The sequence below is a fragment of the Varroa destructor genome, unplaced genomic scaffold (genome assembly GCF_002443255.2).
Source record: "Varroa destructor unplaced genomic scaffold, Vdes_3.0 BEIS01000002.1, whole genome shotgun sequence".
NCBI classification, from domain to species: Eukaryota; Metazoa; Arthropoda; class Arachnida; order Mesostigmata; family Varroidae; genus Varroa; species Varroa destructor.
The window spans coordinates 34,201,270-34,222,656 of record NW_019211455.1 but is presented as its reverse complement, the minus strand read 5'-3'; the positions used below and the strand labels follow the sequence as shown (position 1 = coordinate 34,222,656).

Here is a 21,387-nt window from a genome sequence, read left to right as displayed (position 1 = left end):
ATTCAAATTCGGATAAGCTTTAATGGGCTGTTTCTTGTAGAGAACATACGCTTACTCACTATTCCTGACGGTGGAAGAACGCTAGTACATTTTTAAGGGACAAATCGACAAGTTCGTTATAGCGAAAAGCGATACCTCGCTTTTACAATTTAACCGAAGATGAGCTATTGTCCAATGTATTTACGCGAGAAAAAAGAGTTTTTGACATTAATAAGAAAGTTATAAACTGTCCGAAATTAACGGTTTAGGTTATTGCGAATTCCCTTGTGGCGTCTGAAAAATTCGAGGCAAATTTTTAAGCGGCAAACTATAAGAATCTTAGTACAATTTAGATTTCAGGGATTTAAAAATTAATCGACGGCTTAGAAAACACTTTTGATACAGCTGGATCCTTGGTATAAGAAATAACGGCAGTGTCGAAGAAAATAATATTTACTGCTAACAGGTGATCCAGGCGAAATACAACAGTTAACCTTTTTGAGACCGTTTGCGTTTTTTCACCTTTTAGGCTTATTGGCTACTTTGAGCCCTTGTATTTTTGGAACCTTCGTCTTCATATATATATATATATATATATATATATATATATATATATATATATATATATATATATAGGTCTTGAAATGAAAATCTAGTCGCAGTTAATGATGGTTACAGTAAATGACAATCAAGAATGGCACTTCTAGCACATGTAAAACCTTATGTTGAAATATCCGTCTATTTGGATACAGTCTTAAAAGGTACACTAAAAGATGTGTAGCTTAGATATGCCTTCTGTGATTTCAACGGGTTACTTCATGTAAAAATAGAGTAAATACGATAAAATCGCGAGCAATATTCAACTGAGCAATTAAGCAATGATAACACGAAATCAGAATAGATGTGATAAAACAACTATGAATAGAGTGCAGTTTACGATGCAACTGGATTTTTTGTATAGAAACCAGCAGTTGCTTTGAAAAGCAAAACATCCATTTGCAAATTTTGTACTTCTTGGCCGTTTTAAATGTTTGCATTTTCAAAGCCTTTAACCTGCCATCAGCCGCATATTTCGTTGGAATTTTTTATGCGTAACGTATTTAAGCGATACTTTAAGGAATTTACACCCGCAGATATCGCTTCATGCAAAACTGCTATTAAAAACTATTTTTGAAATAAGAAGGAAGATTTAGAACACGACTAGTGAATATCTTAAGTTCATGATTAAAGATATAGTGCCAACATATGATTGTATATTAGATGAGCGTGATCGTCAAACGTAACACTCTTAGCAAATGCCAAAAATGTCACTGAAATGTATTTTTTTGGTTTAAATAGTATTAGAAACAGTTTATAGAAAAAAAGTTCGTATGTGGATTCCCATTTTGTGCAAATGTATTTACAAAAAATTAAGGAATAATTCAAGGATATCAGTAAAAGTATATTACCTGTTCACTGAGAATGCTATTAAGGCGCTGCTGGACGCTTGCTCCTCGTTTTTCTCTGATGATAACAAAAATCTGGCCAATAGCAGGACAGGAGCGTAGAAGCTTTTCTATAAGGAGCTTTTGATTTAACAGAAGAAATATAGAGAAAAACACAGTTTAGTTTGTAATTAGTAAATATATATTTATAGCCGCTCTATTATTTTGGTTATTTTTGCGCCAAACAAAAAGTACATATGCCAAAAAAAGTTTTTAATTTGTACAACGCAGTTAGAAAATTAAAAAAAAGAACATGTCAAATCATATTAACGCCCGCACATCTCGTGTAGCATATATTAATAGGTAAATATGACAAGCTAAGCAAAAGGTGATAAGACATTGAGCACTCCAAATAATGTATAAATGACATTACGAGGGTGCTAACCCTTTAAAAACGGTGGACAGTGGATTGCACGATATGTGGTGTATGATATATCGTATTATATGCAGTGACAATCGTTGTAATAAACTAGCCGTTGCCCCCGTAATGACGTCACCGGGAAAATGCATATAAGGCGAATCAAAAGTAATTTGAAGGGGTTACTTCACATCATTTAATACATGCGAAGTGAAGACTCCTCAAGTGTTGTTAGACAAATTATGCATATTACCATATAACCCTATGAAAATTAATCCTGATATGTTGATAGATATTCGGCGTCAACTCCTTTGTAATATAGTTGGTGTTCCATTGCAATTACCCCGTTATATTTAGAATAGGGAAAGTAGATCGATAAAACATCACAGTCAACGCGGTGAACTTTACCCTTCTGAAAAAAAACCTTTGCATCACGATAATTTCTGTTTGAGTAAAAACAAATCACCACTATACAGAGATTTCGTAAAAATGGCAATGATGTCATGATATGAAACATCAACATAAAAATATAAAATACCTGCCATATCAAATTAAGGATTTCATTTAAAATGAATCAGTAGCTAAAGTGGCTTTACTCAGCTTTACTGCCAGTGGAAAGAAAGATGTCACAATGTCTTAGTAATACTTCATGCTATGATGGATTATCAAATCCTAACCGCCGATTTGCAACATTTTTTGTTTAATATTGCTAGGCTTTGCCTATTTTTTTTTGCCTAACGTTTGCCATTTCACACTAAAATGAATAACTATGAAAGCACCGCTGTTTCTTCAGTAGGTTTAAATTTCGACCTAGACTCAAAACTAGGGTGCAACTGTAATACTTATAAATATATATACTTAAGTACTATACTAATATACTTAAATAAGAAACCCCCCCCTTTTAGCTTGCTAATACTTTGCAAAATCACCAGCCCACAGGATTACTTTGACGAATAGAAGAATTTTACGGTAATTGTTTGTATGGTTCTCGTGATTTCTAAAATATCATCATTTTTCGTTTCTACGCCGTCAACCGTTACTGTGTTCTTTTGCAGGATCTTTTTGAAGTTTCAATAACTACCTTGGCATTCCAGATACAAAGATGGCAGTCGTATTATGCATCAGAAGAAAGGGGTGTGAATTTTGGCACCATAAGGTTAATGTTTTCTGCTCAAGACTTTTTGCACACGCATATATTGAGTCCTCAACATTAGTGTACAAGTAGATGCCTCTATTTACTATGTAACGATGTATATGTACTACATTAATCGCATTATTATTCAACTCTTGACTACGAGCAATTTGCATGTCACTAATTTTGTTACGATCCTTATAAAATTCAGACTCTGTAATTATTTGTAATGCATAATTTGGTCAACAGTGTGTGGATCTCGCTATGTCTAATAGGAGCTTGTTATTCTAGAACAACACGCTCACTGCTACCTGATTATATGTGTGAGCTGGGTTTCTGTGAGTCCTAGGAGTTTTAAGGCTTTTGAACAATTTATCTGACCTTTTTCTTGACAATAGGCGTGCTGGGATCAAGCACTTTTTGCAAGTATACGTAGAGTCCTTTTATAAATTTATTTTATTTATAAAAGTATCTTGTCACTCATAATAAACACCGTCTCCCTCAGTTTACAATTCGTTTCCCTTCTGGTATACTGCTTATTTGGTTGTGTCATGCTTACAGGTTGTTTTGACGCATATGATGAGGACCGTATCAGCCGCAAAATGGTCGAACTATTATTTGATATAGTCTCTTTCGAGACTTCTCGTCTGATACATTACAAAAGTGATGAGACTTTATGTCTTTATATTTAGTTCAGTTTTGTTCAATGGCGTCGTTTTGCCCCCTTGATAGCGCAGTAAGTAACGCGTGTGTCTACTTAATTAAATGTGGCAGTCTAGGTTCAAGTCGAGGCAAACAATGCACTTCGTTTCGTGCTGGGAATCAGCCGTCAGAGGTAATGCATAAGAGTTAGAGCAGCAGTGTAGAACATAAAACAGAATATCAGCATAAGTTGATCTGATTTCATTGTTGCTGTTGGTAGGGTTCATAGTCAACAATGCGCTGTACACTTGATAGATATTATAATTTGATTTCAGCAAAGGCCGTGCACTTAAGGTATTTTTTTCTTTCACGTACAGCAGTTTAGATTAGGTCGACCTAGGATCTCCTGGTCGGGGTACACGTATTTCGGCTGTATGCTTGTGAAGTGTTTTAGCGTCGAGATTATTATTTGCTAAGATGAGTAGATAGAACTAGTATCGGTGGGTTGCGAAATGCGGCGTTTGCGCCTTTTCAAACCGAATGGGTGCAGGATCGTTTTTGGGGCCATGTACTAAATTTTTACAATAAGGGTTAAAGTGTTTATATAGTATACTAACTCTATAAATGCTATACACTGACATCAGGATTTTTCATCAACAATACGCGGGTCCGATGAATTTGTCGACAGTGTAGCTTTTGTATAGCAAATAGCATGTGGGTTTGCTTGATTACTTAAACCGCACTGAATTCATATAAAATTCACTACAACTACGTCTTTTACAAGTTGTACAAAACAACCCGACACAAATTTTGCGCATTTTGAGTGAATTTTATGCAAAATTTTCATGGCCGACAGGAGCTCCATTACAGCTTTTTCTAAAAAACCCATAGGTCTTGTAAGACATAATACCATATAGTGGCTCACTGTTCTGTGGAGTGTATTAATCAAGTTCCTGTTATTCTAAAATTAAGCCTGGTGCTGAGCCCTAAGTTTTTACGCTGACACTAACATATTTATGAATTACTTATGTAATTGTTTGTGTTCTCGACTGTGATGTCCGTGCTTCTTTCCGCACTCAACATCAAGCTTGCAGGGCAATTTGAATTTTTTTAAAGCTTTTTTCTTCGAGTATTACTTGCTTTCTATGGAATAATCTGCTCTATATAGGTGCCGCGTAGAAACCCATTGTGCTGATGATCATTCGCTCCCGCAGCTTTGGACATGATTCTAGCTCAAGTATTTGCCATTGGTGTTGCCTCTCCTTAAGCATTGTCGATGTCGAATTCGCTTTTGTTGAGATCTCGACCTCGAGACTACCCCATTCCTTTTTTCTACCTGAAATTACCTGCATCTCCTTTAGGTCACCACAAGCTGGTGTTTCTCCATAAGCTGATCCAAAAGCATCAGCGAATTTTTTTACCTTATTTTTCACTTTCGCCGCTGCTTTGACGGCATACGCCACTAGCTGAACGCATTAACGAACTTTTAAAAAAAGAGTATGTTGTGTGCCTCATCTTATACAGAAGATCCGAACACGAATCCATAATCTCATATGTGAGCCTTTAGATCATCTGATACAATGCTAATGCAATTCAGTTGGAGCATTTTTCCCTTCACATTTTAGCTGTGATGAATTAGCCCGGCGATGGTCTTCACCGCTATTCTGCTAATGGAAATTAGTAGGCACACAAGGGGGTAGCCTGTTGATGAGTGGTGGATGCTAAGGTTTGAAATCGCCCTTTCTTACTTATTCGTCGTCCAGATATTGTTCATTACTGTCTTCAGTGTTTCGAGGCGTTCCTCAAGTAGAACCTTAAACATATTAGATACCATTGTGTCTGTTTATGACGACTTTTTGCAAGATCTTTTGCCGTCTTACTGATTTTATCCATAGAGCTAAATGGGATGTTTGCCTCATCCACCTCCAAGGCTTTTCTGTTGGTAAAGGCAGTAATAGATTGTAATGTGCCTGTCTTCATTCAGGCTGATTTTTTAATAGCTGACTTTACGTATCGTTCTTAAGCAACCGTCTACGAAAAGCTGTCCTTTCCTTTAAAAGTATTTTCCACTTAACTGCCTTGACTTTAGTAATAAGCAACCCCACTTTCTTTCTTACATCTCTCCACTTATTCCTATTATATCGTTCTTATCATTTACTTAGATTATCAACGTTATTTTTTTGCGATGCCAATAAAGTAAAACGAGAGCTTTCAAAAAAAAGGTTATTAGCTTCTGATCAAACGGCCTGACAAAAAGTCGAATCATCCAAGGTGAGGTACTGCCTAAAGCAAAGTGCCTACGAGCAATGTTACAGCCTAATCTCGTATAAGCAAAATACGTTAAAGTATTACAATCATACTGATTATGAAGCCTACATATTTAATGTTTTGCTAGTACTTATGTCTTGTTAAATGAAACGCACTCCGAATAATAAAATAAAATGGGATTTAAATTCGAGATGTAAAGCTGACATGCTGAATTTTGGAAACAATGAAATAGATATTTGATGATAGGAAGTATGGAGCGTGGAAGTATGGTTACTAAAGAACTGTGAGCTTGCATTACCTAAATTTACATACGAATTGTGGAAATTACTGAATATATAGAAGTAAAGTTCTGTATGCCAGGGCATCTAGCATGACCTTATAATTACTGCAATTCAAAAAAGAAATTGTGTGGTAAGAACGAGTTGCTCGTATTATACCAGAGTGATGGTGTACGTAATATTAAAAGCGACTGAGCTACGTCTGTTGCATGTAAATGCGTACATGTGTTGTCATAAAGTTAAAGTTACTTCATAACACTTACGCTTTATATAATTCTATTTTTACTACGCCCAGATGTTCAACTGAGAAGCCGCCTTAATTACAGCTAAGCAAAATAAGGTTTATAGGATGAGCTTAAAACACTAAGCTGAATTTCAATTAAGTCTTGTCCATAATTAAATCTGTAATTTTTTTTTTTAATCTTATAATAATGTTATTTTGCAGCCCACTATGTCAACCCATCAATTTCTATATAAAATATAAGTCACAACAATTTTTTTTGTTCCTATTAAACAAATCGAAAGGTTGCAACGCAGCCGTGTTTTGGCTGATAGAATTTTTTTAATCACTTATGAAAAAAAAGAGCTGTAATACACCCGTTCTTTCAATGTTCTGAAAAAAGTCTATTTCATTTACCTTTCCAATGAAGCCTGTGCCACCAGTGATGAGAACTGTTCTATTGGCAAAGAACGCCGCGACTTGGGAGTCATCTCTTTCCAGGAAATCCATTTTTGCCCCTTGCTTGATACTTGATGAACGTTTATATAAAAGTGAACAAATCGGGCTACTGCCAACAAATCAACGGCACACGAAAACATATCTTTAGATAAAAATGATCTGTGTAAAAGAATGTCGATTTTAAAATATGCTTGGTAAATTGTCTAAAAATTAAGGTTTTTCATATTTATTTTTCCCCTACTACGCATCATCTGAAAGAATCATCGTAACAAGAAGTAAGTTAAGCAGCCTAAATGTTTAGCTTACAATGTTTAACAAATATATATTGAAAATATTATAAACAAACTACACTTAAAAATAAGCTAGGACAAATTATATTCGACAAAAAAGCAGTTATTCAAGAATGCTGCAATATGAAATACATCTATTAATGCTGTTGGCTGCATGTTTATATTCATTTGTACATACGTTTATATTAAGGCTTCCTTAATAAGCAAAGCGTGAATGGCTAGCATTAAATGCACTTGAATGCGCTCAGGTCATAAAAACATGCAATGGTGTATTGGGTTTATGAAATGTTCATCCAACATGGGTTTGCGAATTAACTAGTAACCATGTTCGCCTAAAAGTAGGATGACTACACATGCTTTGTTGACACTGTTATACATTTTAACGCTTTAAGTGCTGCCTCCTGAACTCAAGCTATGTAGTAATGAACTCATACATTCACATCAAGCTTATATCAGATGGGGAATGGTTGCACTGTCATTTTTCATTGTGAATTACATGCCCATAAGACTTAAGAAGCTTACCTAGCATTTCACAGTTATGGTTAGCAAAAAACTTACGCGATTTGGCATTTCCAGTAGAAATTAATCAGCTGAGGGCACTTTTATCGAAAAGTTTGCTTCATGCCAAAGGATGGCTAGAAATGGCTGGCTGCGTCACTTAAATGCGGAGGCTATTATAGATGCAGTGCTGCTGTAGTAAAATTTTCACTAACGACTTGTTCAGCTAACGACAAGTCAGACACAACAGCTAGTATATTTGGTGTACAACCTATGACATTTTGTATGTGCGGGTATGTTCCCTTGCTTATCAGTATTTTCACCCTTTCATAGTTCTCAAAGCAAAGGCCACATAAGGGAATTTTGCATTTTCTTCTATCGCACCCTTTGCGGCTAGCTAAATAATGTTTTTCGCAGCTTAAACAAGAATAATTTCGGCAGGGTCACTTTCGTGATCACGAATGGTCACAAGGTTGCACACAAAGCCGCAACGTCGTTTCACAACGCTCCTTTGTCATACATACGTTTACAAAAGGAAAAACATTTGCAGAGTATTATGGCTTGTCCTGTACAATTTTCTCCACATCTATAGTAATCTAGATTTTCCGACTGGTACCAAGTAATTTATTTAAAACTCCGTATAGATATATATATGATTTTCTCTCTTTAGAATGCAGTAATTGACTGCTTGGATGGTTTTTTGCTCTTCATCACAATACAAATTTATTCATATTAAAGTGCATGGCAATTCAATATGTGCTATGTATTTCATTCACAGCTACAAAACTGTTTTTGATTACGATTAAAATGATAATACATGTTTATTTATTGTTATGGCAAACACAAAGAAGCCTAATGCCCTCCTGGTATCCTGTGTTACCTAAACAAACATAAAAGTAATGTTCAGCGGTGAATTTGAAGATCGGTCTAAACCCACTTAAAAGTAAACTCAGGTCAGCCGTCAGATACCGAAAAAAACTGGTCAATCAGTTGCCGAATGATAGCTCGAGATCAAGTTTAAAGCGTTCTTTAAAGTGTGTCTTTAAAGTAAAGTGATTAAAGTCGTGAAGCCACGGAGTTTATGGTACATAAAATACACGTGCCATATAACAAATGCAGAATTCGTCGGTTGCTGTATAAAAGTGCAGGCTCCGTCAGAATTCACCAGATCGTTTGTTCTACATGAAGTCATGTGTTGCTATATAACATCATCCTACGTTGTGTTGGGTTTCTCCAGTCTGCATATTATCCAGTATTTTTACCTAGTTCGATAAGTCGCATTCTGCTACATCTTGATTTCTTTGTGTTTGAGAAACTTACAATAAAGCAGCTTTTTCTTTTAATTTTTATTTAATAAATCTTTTTTCTAATGAATTTATTCATATTCAACTTTAGTGTTACATGTTACAATGCCATTTTCCATTGTTAGTCAGTGCGAAATGTCATGCGCCGTTGTGTGTCCAGTTCAAATTTGAACAATCAGAGATGCAAAGTTATAAAACTAGCATGTGAGATGTACATATATATGTAAAAATAAGCGAAGAGGAATTCCTATTCGAGGCTAGCATAATCTCATAGTATCTATAATATATCGAAAGATTATACATTTGTACGAAATTTAAAAATCAGATTGAACCTCTTATAGTAGCAAGATAAATTGACCTCGTAATAATTTTGGAATTGCCTTGACACTGGTCTTGACACTAGTCTTCTTGTTTTTGGGGCAGTTTATTGCAGCCCAGTTATAGCATGTGCTCTGCTTGATTGCTCGTACCAGACATTAACAGTAATAGCGGTGGCTTAGGACCATGGAGACTTAATCCTAGTAACGGTATTGCGCAGAAATAACATTTTTTTCGGTATACAGGCAGAGATTTCTGAACTTTATAGGCTGACTACGCAAAAAAAATACTACTAACCAACCGACTCCATATGTAACTATGTAGAAAATGCACAGCAGTCCAAGGAAGCGTGCTGTTTTAAATTAAAGGCATAGATATGCAGACCTACACCATCTCGACTAATTATGAGACTTATTTTTATTAAGTATCTAGGGATAATGGAAAGACGACATAATGAAAGCTTGTCAAAACGCACAGAAACAAATGTCCTAAAAATGTATTTTCCGCACGTGACCAGTTATCTTTCGTGTTTGAATAGATGCAACGAAACGCACGAAATACGACAAAAACGTTTTTCGCTGTTTATTAATGGTGGAACTTTAATAATGTCCTTTGTAATGCTCTATTTAAAAAAAATGGGAGAGCATGACATACGGTCCATTTATTTCATTTGTTGCTAAAAATATCGCTTATCCAAACAATAATTAAACAATACATCGCTGCCTTCATCTTTCACCCTTATTGAAGCTTTAAACGTCGCAGGTTCCTACGAGCGTTGCTTTCTTGCTCCTTTTGCCGGTACTCTTCCATTTTAAATGCTAAAATATTTACTTTCTTTCCAATCCTCCGCTCGCGCAGAAACCCTTTAACCTCTTGTTTGCGTGCTTCACGTAGACTTTCATTTTTTCGGGCGTGACTGTCCTGACTCCATTGCATATTCACAAAATCACCGTCTAACTGCCTAAGCACCCGTTACTCCGCCTTCCTCCTTTAATAAGCACGTTCTTTTGCACCAATGGGGATCTTAGTACCGTTTTCATCCGTAATGTTGATAATCTTACTAAAATTATCCGATTATACAGATTACAGCTTCACAGTCTTATTTTCCGTGGTCAGGCGCTATATCGTTATCGACCAGACCCACCTCTTACACTTTCACAGTATCTTGAATTAACTTGATTAACGCATTTTAACCTCATTATTTGACCCTCCAATAAACGACTCGATAACACTAGAAGTTAAGCTGACAGCTTTTTCATATTGCTTTGAAAACGCATTCACTACGTCAGATTTAATCGAAACACAGCCTTTGACATCGCACCATTTAACGCACCGATATTTTGTCACCGTAGCATTACTTCGAACTCATCATCAAGTGTTTTTACCGCACGTGTGTGAGCCATGGCCGCACTGCTTAACGAATATGATGTTTCAAATTTAAGGCATAGATATACAGGTCTACACCACCTCGACCACTTATAGGATTTATCTCTATTATTGGCTGAGGCTTACATAGTTTCAATAAAAGTTGAGCTTCGATAGAATTGATTTTCATTCTAAAAATTAGGTATTTATTTCGGTACCTTACTCATAGCTTTGTTCTGCTGGATTTCTCTGTTAGCAAAATAAGAGTGCACTTAAAGTTACGTGGTTTCCGTATACAACGGCTTTTTATGCCGGCTTGATTTTGGCGTATCAAAAATTAGTTTTATTTACCTTAATCCATAACGGTGAACAACCACGGGTCAGGCAAGTATTAGGCTGTTACAAACGAATCCAGCGGGAAATCAAATAACTTTAATAAATAAAGTTATGATTTCTAAAATGCGTTAGAGATATTCTCTTGGTTTACGCACTTTTTTTCAGTACTTTTGTGTCTTGTGTACCGCTATATACCGCTGTACCATATGAAATTTCTCTATTCATGGCTTTTTGTAGTAAATCGGTAATGGGAAATTGTTTCTTTTAAGGCATGAAAAACCCTGTAATAACACAAGCCTAAATCAGGCGAGTAAGCGGATTGAAACTAACGTTGTATACTTTTTTGCTCGATCCAGAAAGTGATTGAGACATGGCGATGAAGACTGGCGTTGTTATCAAACAATTAGAATGCGTGCTTTCGGTTGCTATGCTAACAGTTCATGAGTCTTTTACAGAACTCGAGATAATAGGTTGCATTCATTGCTTCACTTTCGGCGAGTACCTCATAGTAGTAGCAGGTGCCCTGAGCATCGATTGCTAGTGCTACTGTCAATCCCACGCTATGACTCGAATTTCCCTCCAGGGCGACACCATTCTCTCGCCGAGCTTCTTCCTGGCTACCGATGGAAATTGAACCATGCCTCGTTTATGGCTACCATATGTTCCAGGCAAATTTTTTGTTGCTTAAAATTCCGCACATTGCACGCTTAATACATCACATGCATTTCCAGCTGGCCTGGAATTAATTCATGGGGGACCTGTTTTTTATTTAGCTTTCACATTCAAATATTTAGATTATAAATATGTAACACGGTGCATGTAAGACGTCAATTTTGGCCTACGGAGGCTCTAGTCTTTAAGGCTCTATTTTCGTAAAAAGTCAATTCAATTGCACCAAGGGGCCCCAACATCTGGGCGCCCGTTTGCTGGTCCTCAATGCTCCCGATCTCCGTTTTTGAAGAGTTTGTTCTAGTCACGTACCATGCTCTTCCTTAAGGCCTTTATGCCTAATATCTTTACCGATATCAGATAGATTTCTGCAACCCTGTGGCCGTTGAGGGACAAAAAAACTTGATTAAAGGCTTATTTTTCTTTTAAACCTATTCCTCCTGGAATAAATTCAATTGATTTTTGCTCATAATTTTCTAGATGATTGAACTATTTATCGGCCAAATTTCGCCTGGTAGCGGTGCGTAATTCAATATTCATTTGATTTCAAAGTTCACTGGATTTGCTTATAATAATCTAATACTACATGATGGGAAGATTAAAGAGGCCTTTGCAAACGGCATATAGTTTCGTTTATTAATGCACACATTTGTGAAATACATACCTGGTGAAGTTCTTTGCGGCTACAGAAGACTCGTCGAAGCTATTTACATGGAAATGTCCCGGTGGGTAAAATATGGAAGACACGCTTCATTTCATGCTAAGAGTTAGCCTTCTAACCCAATAGTTAGCTGCACGTCCGGACATAAAATTTTAAACATTAATTTAAGTAAGATACAGTGGTAGCTATTAATCGAAGTTAAGAATAAAGCATAGATCTAACGTATAGGAGAAGCAGGATATTAATGGTTGGACTTCAAACGCATTTTTGACAGCCTGAACTTAATTTCGATTCTTGGTAAATTAACTGCCAAACTTAAAAATTTGGTTCGCTCTAAAGTTTTAATGAGTGCATCTTTGGGATAGGTGTGATCATTATTCGGAAACTCATAGACTCAACTTTCCATGACCACTAAAAGAACAATAAAATTATAGGATACGATTTAAAAGGTAATACATCTTTGAAAATATTATTTCTTTCTATGCAACCTTTGAGCTCACTAATATAGATGCAAGAAAGCGGAAACACCTGCATCTTATATTTCTTCTTAGCTAAAAGTTATGTCTACCAGAAAGACAATCTAAACAACCTAACTTCAACAAAAAGAAAACAAAAGTAATTAATTTACCCTGAAACTATCTACCTTTTAAGCCCCTTTACTGGTAAAACTTTCTTTCGTTTTTCAGGGGCAATTGGTGTTTTTCCATGCGTTCGGACTAAAATTTAGTTTTATGCGATCTATTGCGAATTTGCAAAGTTACAGCTTATGAACAAACATTTTATATATTCGGAGTTCAAGTTTTTATCCCTAGAAATCCGTATCTCTTTAACCGCTTAACTTTTAATCCCCTTTTTTGTGAGCACAAATGATGCGGTAGAAGCATATGATCCAAAAAGTAACACTTCTTTCGAAACGCTGTCATTTTGACATCAAATGAAGATATTAATAGGGAAAGCTCTCCGCGGGACACTAAATCGGCTTAAAAATGTCTACAAATAATCAAAGGTCCAGTCCGATTATTTCTTGTGAACATAATAATTAGCATTTTTGATTTGCTGGACGTATTTTATGCGAGAGACAGGTATCCTTATATATGTTGTAGTGAAAAAAAACGTAAGAGTATAACACGTTTGAGATGGTTGGACAAAATAGACCAGTTCAATTAGGGAGGGGAATTCGTGATGGCTTAAAAAAATCATTAACTAAAGTTTGATTAAAGACTATTAGTAGTCAGCCACATGCGCAAAAATCTGAGTTTATTAAGGTATTCTTTTAGTCTAGGTTATTGTAATGAACATTGTCAGCCGGTCTTCAAACATGGCGGGCGTGCATAGCAATTAGTGAGTTGCAACGGAACTCATTAGATTAGAAGTAAGGTTTCCGAATTATAAAAGAATCAGGGAACCCCATGAACTTAACTTGTTACTGAATGTGAAACAATATATGCGATCTTAGTAAAGTCGTGGTATCACGAATTATTAGAATGGAACCATTATGTTGCTACCATTTAGAAAAAACAATAGCACATCCTATAAACCTTAGGTACTGTCGTGCTTAAAGCTGCATGAAAGATCTGTTGAGCTTGAACAGCAATAGGTTTGCTCGTAATTAAACAGACATACCTAAAAAACAATATTAAAAGGGTTAGATGAAGTTCATTGTGTATGTACAAAGCGATATGTGAAATTTAACACTGACATTATATAGCTTAGAGTAAACGAAATTATCTAGAAACAACAGGAAAACGACATAATGATAGCATAACACAAGGCCCATTTATTTCATTTGTTGCCAACCATGTCGCTTATCCACCCAATAATTAAAAAATACATTGCTTGCCTTCATCCTTCACCCTTATTGAAGCTTTAAACCTCTCAGGTTCTTACGAGCATTACATTCTTGCTCCTTTTGCCGGTACTCTTCTGTTTTAAATGATAAAGTATTTATTTTCTTTTCAATCCTCCGTTCACGCCGAAACTCTTTAACTTGTTGCTTGCGTGCTTTACGTTCCTTCGGACTTTCGTTTTTCGCACGTAAAACACCGACTGCCCTGGCTCGACTGCATATGAATTTTGCGTAATCATCTGCTTTTACAAAATCACCGTCTAACTTTTTAAGTGCTTGTTTCGTCAGTCCTCCTCCTGCAGTAGGTACCCCTTTTGCACCGAGGTGGATTTTAGTACTATTTTTAGCCGTAACGTCGATAATCTTGGGCCGATTGTATAAATTACTATACGTTGAGAGTATAGATTCACAATCCCATTTTCGGCCATCAGGTGCGGTATCGTTGTCGACTAGATCTAGCACCTCAACTTTTTCAATGTCTTGGAGTGACTTCATCACACGCATTTTTACCTCACTATTTGGCTCTCCGATAGACGTCTCTATAACGCCAGAATTCAAGCTGACAGCTTTTTCATATTGTTTCGAAAGCTTATTTACTACGTCGGATTCAATCGGAACAGAGCCTTCGATATTCTCACCATCCAACGCACCGACATCTTTATCACCGTACTCATAGCCAAACATTAGTTCGAACTGATCATCGAGTGTCTTTAGTCCACCTGTGCGACTCATGGCTGCACTGCTTAACGAATACGATGTAAATTTTGATTGGATTTCTTCGTCAGCAAATTTGATTCTGCCTCCCATGCTCAGAGTCTTATGTTCTTTTTTTATTTCGTCGTATTCTCCCTCATCATCATTTGAAGAACAAGAAGCATCAAGCATTCTATTATCATCACTGCCAGGGCAAGCTTCAATATTTTCAAAGGCGTTTGCAGATTCGCGTTCCGAATAGTAGAAACGACGTGCTGTGAATTCCTCGTCACCTGCGCCTAAATCTTCAATACAGTGAGCGCCCCCTGATGCGAGGGCTACGAAATCGTCCTCAAGTTCATCGCATTCGAAATCGTCATCTAATGCCGCTATTACGTCAGGATCCCAATCAGGACGGAGTTTAGTTGAAACCCCTTTATGTAAGTGACCAATGTGTTCTTCAACGTGTGACGGAAACACAGAGGACGGAAGTGAAATTCGTGGATGTTCCGGTGCAAGGGGCTTTTCTTGGCTTAATTTTTCCTCCTTCTGGATTTCGCAATTGATCTCCACCTAAAATAGTACATTAGTTAATAGTGTCTTTTCAATATTCATACCTTTTGTTAAATATATTACTCATGGAGATAACATAATAATTGTGTGTTAAGTCTATAAATTATGATCATAGTATGAAGTGAAGGCATAGTATGAAAATTGGTATGGAGCAACACATTGTTTAAAAGCGTGTTAGATTTATTAAGAACGGGTCTTGACGTTGCGTATGATACACGATGCAAAGTTCTTGGGAGAACATGATCGTTGAGTGTCTCGCAGATAAAATAGTGAAATCCGTAAACCGCGTACCAAGTTAGACATGTCGAGTAGCTTTGCCATAGTCTTTTCAAAGCAAGTTGTTCCAAGCCCGATAAAATTTTGGGTGCATATCATTCATTTTCAGTTTATCGGGGATATCGTCACACTTGTGTATCGTCTACGTCTTTCACGAAAAGCGGCATGTTACAGAGTGGGTAGGCTCGTTTGTTTTCCGCTAAACCATACAGAGGTAGGATACGCCTGAGGAAGTCTGGCTTTGTTCAGACAAGAACGTTAAGTTGGTAACAAGCTAGTCGCATTCGAACGGTAACCCATATGATTTGCAGAAACCTACTTTAAAATTAAACAGCGTTAGGGCTATCTTGAGTCTGAGTTTCCTTAGGTCATAAGTCGTTGTAGCTACTATGAGAGTCCTCTACGCCTTCTACGAGATATGTTTACTGAAAAAAAAATGTCCGTTGGATACTTGCTAACCAAGCAAAGGATTCGACTGAACAACGAGATCGTTTGCATATCAGACGAAATCCCCAATATATGCTCCTTAGTCTTGCTAGAACGTTAATTCATATTAATTTTGCACGCCAAGGCTTCACTGAAGACCTGTTATACCGCAGACCACTTAAAATATACAACAAAATTGACTGGACTCAATTGAACTTAATTGGACTCAGGCAAGTGCTACAAAGGTTTTGCTTAATGACCGTCACCGTGGGGAATCATGAAAAGCACCAAACAATGTCCAAATTGATCTCCAGCGTGTCACGGCATTATTGCTAAATATACGGGACTGGTGCAAAAAGGTTTTAGACCATACAAAAAACAATATTCTTGACTGTATATGCTTCTTCACAATGACATTTTTGTGACGTTTTGTCTATTGATCGCTATGATATTCTTTGGAAACATCTTTCTTTGTCTATGAACACATTATCAGAATTTATTCGAGTCACAAAAATTACCTTTAGCTTGTACTCCAATGATAGGCGTGTCTATTGGCAAAAAACAACGTTTTCGACATTTCTAATTTCTCTCCCTATTAAACCATAGCTGAGAGTACTACTCAAGACTAATTTGCTCAAGTAAACAAATGTCGTCTTAGACGTAGAGATCGCACTTCACTAGATTTTTCAAATTCTTCGAAAATCGCCTTAAGATTTTTGAAGAAAGAACATAGTTGGGTAAGCTTAACGAGCTAGAAAACACTCGCCGTACACACAACGAGTATGTTGGGTCATTTTTGTAGTTTTTTACGTTGGAAAAATATACGAAATAAAGCAGATGCCGAAAATTTTCTTTGTTATTTGACATACCCATCTCTGGAACATAAAGGAAACGTAATTTTTTTGAGCTGGACAAAACGATGATAATATTAGAAAAGGGAAACAGACTAAACCTAACTTATTTATGCACGCATATGTATATACATATTTGATAATGTCGATAAGTAAAAATGTGTATAGTTTATTATAATAGTGACTACTTTTAAAACATACAGGCTATATTTCCTATACAGAAACCATTGTCTCCCATATTATTTATTTTTTAGAGGACTTTGGGGTTTGCGCTCAAGTTAAACTTCGTCGAACTTAAAATAACAGATCTGTACGCGAGAGACAACATTTTAAAAAAGTATAAAACTAGGCCACCGGCAGCCCAGGGAAAGGGAGAGAATTGAAAGTCGGCAAAACTCAATCAACAATCAAACTAAGTACATTTTGTGAAGACCTATGGATGAATGGTATAGCGATTGACAATATCTAACACCTAATAATAATGTAAAATTTGGCTGAAGAGATGTAACCATGGCCTGAATCGGGAGTTAAATCCCCGCATGTTTTGGAAAAATAGCAATTTTTAATGATTACTGGGAAAGAGTGCACTTTCTTTTTTGTTCTATTATGCTGCTTATTATCATTCATCCATACGTTGTGTGAAACAGCATAGAAGAATACTATTGGAGCTTGTGTGTGCTTAGTGAATTATTACAGTCATCACGGTGGGTCATTATAGTCGAGAACGAAGTGCTCTCATACGTCTCTCTTGCATCTCAACCAGCGGTTTAACTTTTTCGTCTCTAGCATGGAATATTTTGACATTTAGCAATTATTGTGTTCACCACATACCTGACCACCTTGTTTATCAATACGAATAACCCGTTCCATTTCTCCTACGACCCGGACGTCACGCAGATGTTGCAGATAGTTATAGTCATCATCAAAATAGATTCCGTACTTACGCTGCTCTTCCAGCCTTTCAGTATAGAAAGAACATTTAGCAATAATTACAAATACTAGAGAATTAAAATTGTCACAAAATATCTACATACTTAGAGAACATTAAGTTCGGTTAGAATACAGCATACATTTTTAAGATATCAGCCTAAAGCCTTCATAATGAACTGCGTTATAATTTATTTCGTAGCTTTCTCTGAAAATGTTCTCTCAGAATTTTTAAATCGACCTTTTTATGTGTATCTACAATATTATTATAAATGCATGCTTAATATAATTAATATTAAAAAAAAAAATAGACAACGCCCGGACGGTGGCTTGATGTTCAAATTTCCTGTACGCAGTTTTCTATCAATGGAAACTTATTTCAGAACTATCTTTTTTAACTCCTATAACACGTCAAATACCTTTTTTCGATGGGTATTTCACGGGAATGATATTCTAGCTCAACAGCTCTTTGGGATATCTTCTCCACCAGTACATTTTTAGGCGCTGAATTGTCAGCAGCAAGTGGATCAACCTGTACTTATAATAGTATTACAAAATCGCACATTAGTTTCTTTACTACCTACGGCTAGGCTTGGGATTCGAAGAGTCAAATTTAAAGCGTGACTTTTAAAGCTGTTTGAACCATATCAAAGCACCAGTCTGCGGTAGCGCAAAGTATATTTTTTAAACACAGCATATCATCGTACTTCATTTTTGTTCTGCCTACTAAATTAATTTAAAGCAAAGTATCCGTTAAGATTTACCTCATTACTGACAGTTATGATACAATTAACTAATCTATAAAAATCTTAAGTCTTAGTTGTAAGTTCCATACAAATTTAAATTTAGCTTTTAAATTCAATATTTTGCTTTCATTTAAAAAAAACATTTGAAACCTGCACAACCTAGGAATGACCTAATAATCTAGATAGGACTGTAAATACCTGATTGCGCGGGACAATCTCGAAAGTCACTGACTTCCGAGGATCAACAAATCTCCTCTTATTAGTTTTGGGCATTTTCTCAACACGTCACCACATATATTTCCTAACGAATAGTATATGATTTTAGCATTCTCCGTTTACTCCGCTGGGCACGTGTGCCATAATGCCAAAACACGAATGAATGCATTTTTATTGACAGTGTCTTGTTGCGGGCGGTTCAGCTTGAAGAAGAATTTTAGTTCGTCCAAATATAATATGATTTTCACACGGCAGGGATCGAGTGGCTGTGGCCAATTCACATACTTATTGAACACTTCAGTCTAACCAAGATTATTATCATTTAATTGGAATCTTGTACATAGGCAGCTCATATAGATATTCTGAACTAAAAACATTTTTTGGCCTCAGACAATAATAAAAAGTACCACATAAAAGTCTCGAAGTATTCTATCCGCTTTTGCATTCGCTCATCGCTCAATTTCCCTACCTTTTGTTTCAAAAACTTGTTTTGGAAATTCCAGTTTATTCAACTCCAATTTATTAAATATGAAAGAGATCGTTTTTGCAGATTAGGAAAAGTTGCCTACTTAACCTTACTAGCATGCTATGCTCGCGCACTGTATGTCCAAAATTTAAGTTCTGGTCTTCCGTTTTTTTCTGAACACATATCTCTCTACTACAGCTAGAATTAGAACAAATTCAGGGCTAACGGTTAGCTATTACTGTATTGCAGGTATGTATGAACAAAGCAGCTTTATCGACCTTTTGCCTCAGGGTAAATCTAACAAACAAATCGGCATAGACTTGTGTGGCAATTAATATAAAGTGTACATTCTGAAAGAAAACTATATATATATATATATATTAAAAAAAAACAAACGTTGTACATAGTTTGGCTCGATAATGAGCATACTGGGTCTATTGCAAAGCGGACCTTCATGACGAAAGGCAGGGCATTCACTTTGAAAATTCATGCGTTTTAGTAAGTCTTACGTCTTTGTAACCGAGGCAAGTCGCCGTACAAGTAAAAAAGAAGTATCGGCACACAATAGTAAAGGACGTCAAACCATTTGTGCAAAATTATGCAAAGAGTTTGTTAGCAGTTCGTAGTCGAGTTTAGAGTTGAGTGCGTAATCTGATTTTGATCCCTGGGAGAAGTGACAGCTACTGCGAGCACTGCAAATTGGTGTCATAACGTATGATAGCAAATGAAGACCCAAGCTGTTTGTTTCGCACAGTGGGAAAAATGTAGGGTGACTTTTCGTTCGAAGGCCGATGGGATTTTTATTGCTTTCTATGTGCACTTAAATACCATTATACGTATTTAAAAAGGTGCGTATTATTCCTTATAGATTATAGAATGATAACTTCATTTCTGTTTGCATAATTAGAAAGTCATTTGTCGTTTCAATACACATTCGGAAAAACAGCTGGCAATGCTGAACGCTCGTTTGGACTTGAGAATCGACACGGTCAGTGAAGACATAATTGGTAGGACCTATGCCAGTAATCGACTTCAACCATTAGTTCGGCGATGTCAAGTTTAATGTGCCCGTTGTTAGCTTCGGCAAACATTTATTTGAGATTACCTTTTCGCCATTACTAGCTTAGTTCTTCAGGCCTTCTTCTTCTGGATATATTTAGACAGTCTTCGTCTAGATACGCAGACGTTTGTTCGCTAGCACGTTTTAAAATCGACACATCGATTTGTTTACATCAAAGCACTTGCTAGCAGCACGATTTGCGGTACTTCCACTAGCCGCTGCTTTCGTTAGTGGCTAAAATCAGAATACCTCAACTCGAGTGCGTGGTGCTGACTAATTCTTTATATAGTATGAAGTTCCATTTCTGTTGCGCCGACAAAAAATCGGTGATCTAGTTGACAACAAAAAACCGCACAGGCATCAAATGCCACCAAGCATCAGTGTTAAGTAGTAGTTCTGTGTTAAGAACACGCATATTTTGTCGGATGCTAAGACACTAATTATACAAGAGAATTGACTAGACAACCAGACTCGATTTTAAAAGATGCAATTTATACATATGTACACTTCCACGTTAGCGGGAACGGTTTAAATAATCGGCAGAAAAAGACGAAATTTGTGTTAACATTTCTGGTGGCAAATTTTCTGTTTACTGTTTCTGTACTATATTTGTAGAACGCAAAATGATATATGAGAAGAAAATGAGTAATTCTGCTACGAAGAGTAGTGAAACCTCCATAAAAACCATATCTGCTATTGTAAGGACTGCCTCAAATGCACATGAAAATATATCTGGGTTAAATAGTTAAAAAGGAAGAGTGAAAGTAGAGCTAGTTAGATGAAACTTTATGACTTTTGATCCTCTGATGTGTTACTATATATATATATATATATATATGTACTGAAACATTTCGCTCGCGATCGGTATTGGCTTATTGTATATGAATAAAGTAGTGCATATTTAGTCTTCATATAGCAGTGTGAGAGCGGGGCTTTGCTTTATAGTGCGATATTTGAGAAGGATTATCGATCGTTTCTGTTAAGTTGATCACATATATTATACATTGACGTTATAATTGTGTTACTGTAATAGTCCTAATACATTC

The 21,387-nt window shown here is 36.4% G+C and overlaps 2 protein-coding genes and 1 long non-coding RNA gene across 8 annotated transcripts in view; 1 reads left to right on the top strand and 2 right to left on the bottom strand.

The window, feature by feature from the left end:
* Positions 1–21,387, bottom strand: part of LOC111244215 (putative fatty acyl-CoA reductase CG5065) — a 113,200-nt gene that overhangs the window by 24,290 nt on the left and 67,523 nt on the right. Inside the window, exons 1-3 of one of the 4 annotated variants that reach the window (XM_022791038.2) lie at positions 7,669–8,067; positions 6,779–6,926; positions 1,428–1,544 (exon numbers count right to left, since the gene is read on the bottom strand). In XM_022791038.2, the coding sequence (XP_022646773.1) occupies positions 1,428–1,544; positions 6,779–6,871 (210 nt within the window). In that variant the 5' untranslated portion in view covers positions 6,872–6,926; positions 7,669–8,067. Of the gene's footprint in view, positions 1–1,427; positions 1,545–6,778; positions 6,930–7,668; positions 8,068–21,387 lie in introns of those variants that run through there. The other 3 variants (XM_022791037.2, XM_022791039.2, XM_022791040.2) reach the window with 3 other exon arrangements.
* LOC147757709 (uncharacterized) overlaps positions 1–21,387 on the top strand; it is a 62,836-nt gene that overhangs the window by 4,412 nt on the left and 37,037 nt on the right. The gene's annotated exons all lie outside the window — the stretch shown is intronic.
* LTV1 (LTV1 ribosome biogenesis factor) lies at positions 14,013–18,974 on the bottom strand. 3 transcript variants are annotated; one of them, XM_022791035.2, is made up of 4 exons: positions 18,798–18,974; positions 18,273–18,385; positions 17,758–17,884; positions 14,013–15,373 (listed from the first exon to the last, which is right to left on the bottom strand). In XM_022791035.2, exons 1-4 carry the CDS (start codon positions 18,870–18,872, stop codon positions 14,117–14,119), a joined length of 1,572 nt encoding a protein of 523 aa, XP_022646770.1. In that variant the 5' UTR covers positions 18,873–18,974; the 3' UTR covers positions 14,013–14,116. The 3 variants fall into 3 exon arrangements, with proteins under 3 accessions (XP_022646770.1, XP_086835986.1, XP_022646771.1); XM_086979860.1 differs by having other exon boundaries at positions 18,273–18,390; positions 18,798–18,952; XM_022791036.2 differs by lacking the exons at positions 17,758–17,884; positions 18,273–18,385; positions 18,798–18,974 and adding an exon at positions 15,665–17,733.

What these genes read in the sequence shown, in the direction of transcription:
- LTV1 (XM_022791035.2), bottom strand. Translation starts at nt 18,872, where the DNA reads ATGCCCAAAACTAATAAGAGGAGATTTGTTGATCCTCGGAAGTCAGTG. An exon ending in GAAATACCCATCGAAAAAAG is followed by an intron (nt 17,885 to 18,272) that starts GTATTTGACGTG and finishes CTATACTGAAAG; the next exon opens with GCTGGAAGAGCAGCGTAAGT. An exon ending in TTGATAAACAAGGTGGTCAG is followed by an intron (nt 15,374 to 17,757) that starts GTATGTGGTGAA and finishes GTACTATTTTAG; the next exon opens with GTGGAGATCAATTGCGAAAT.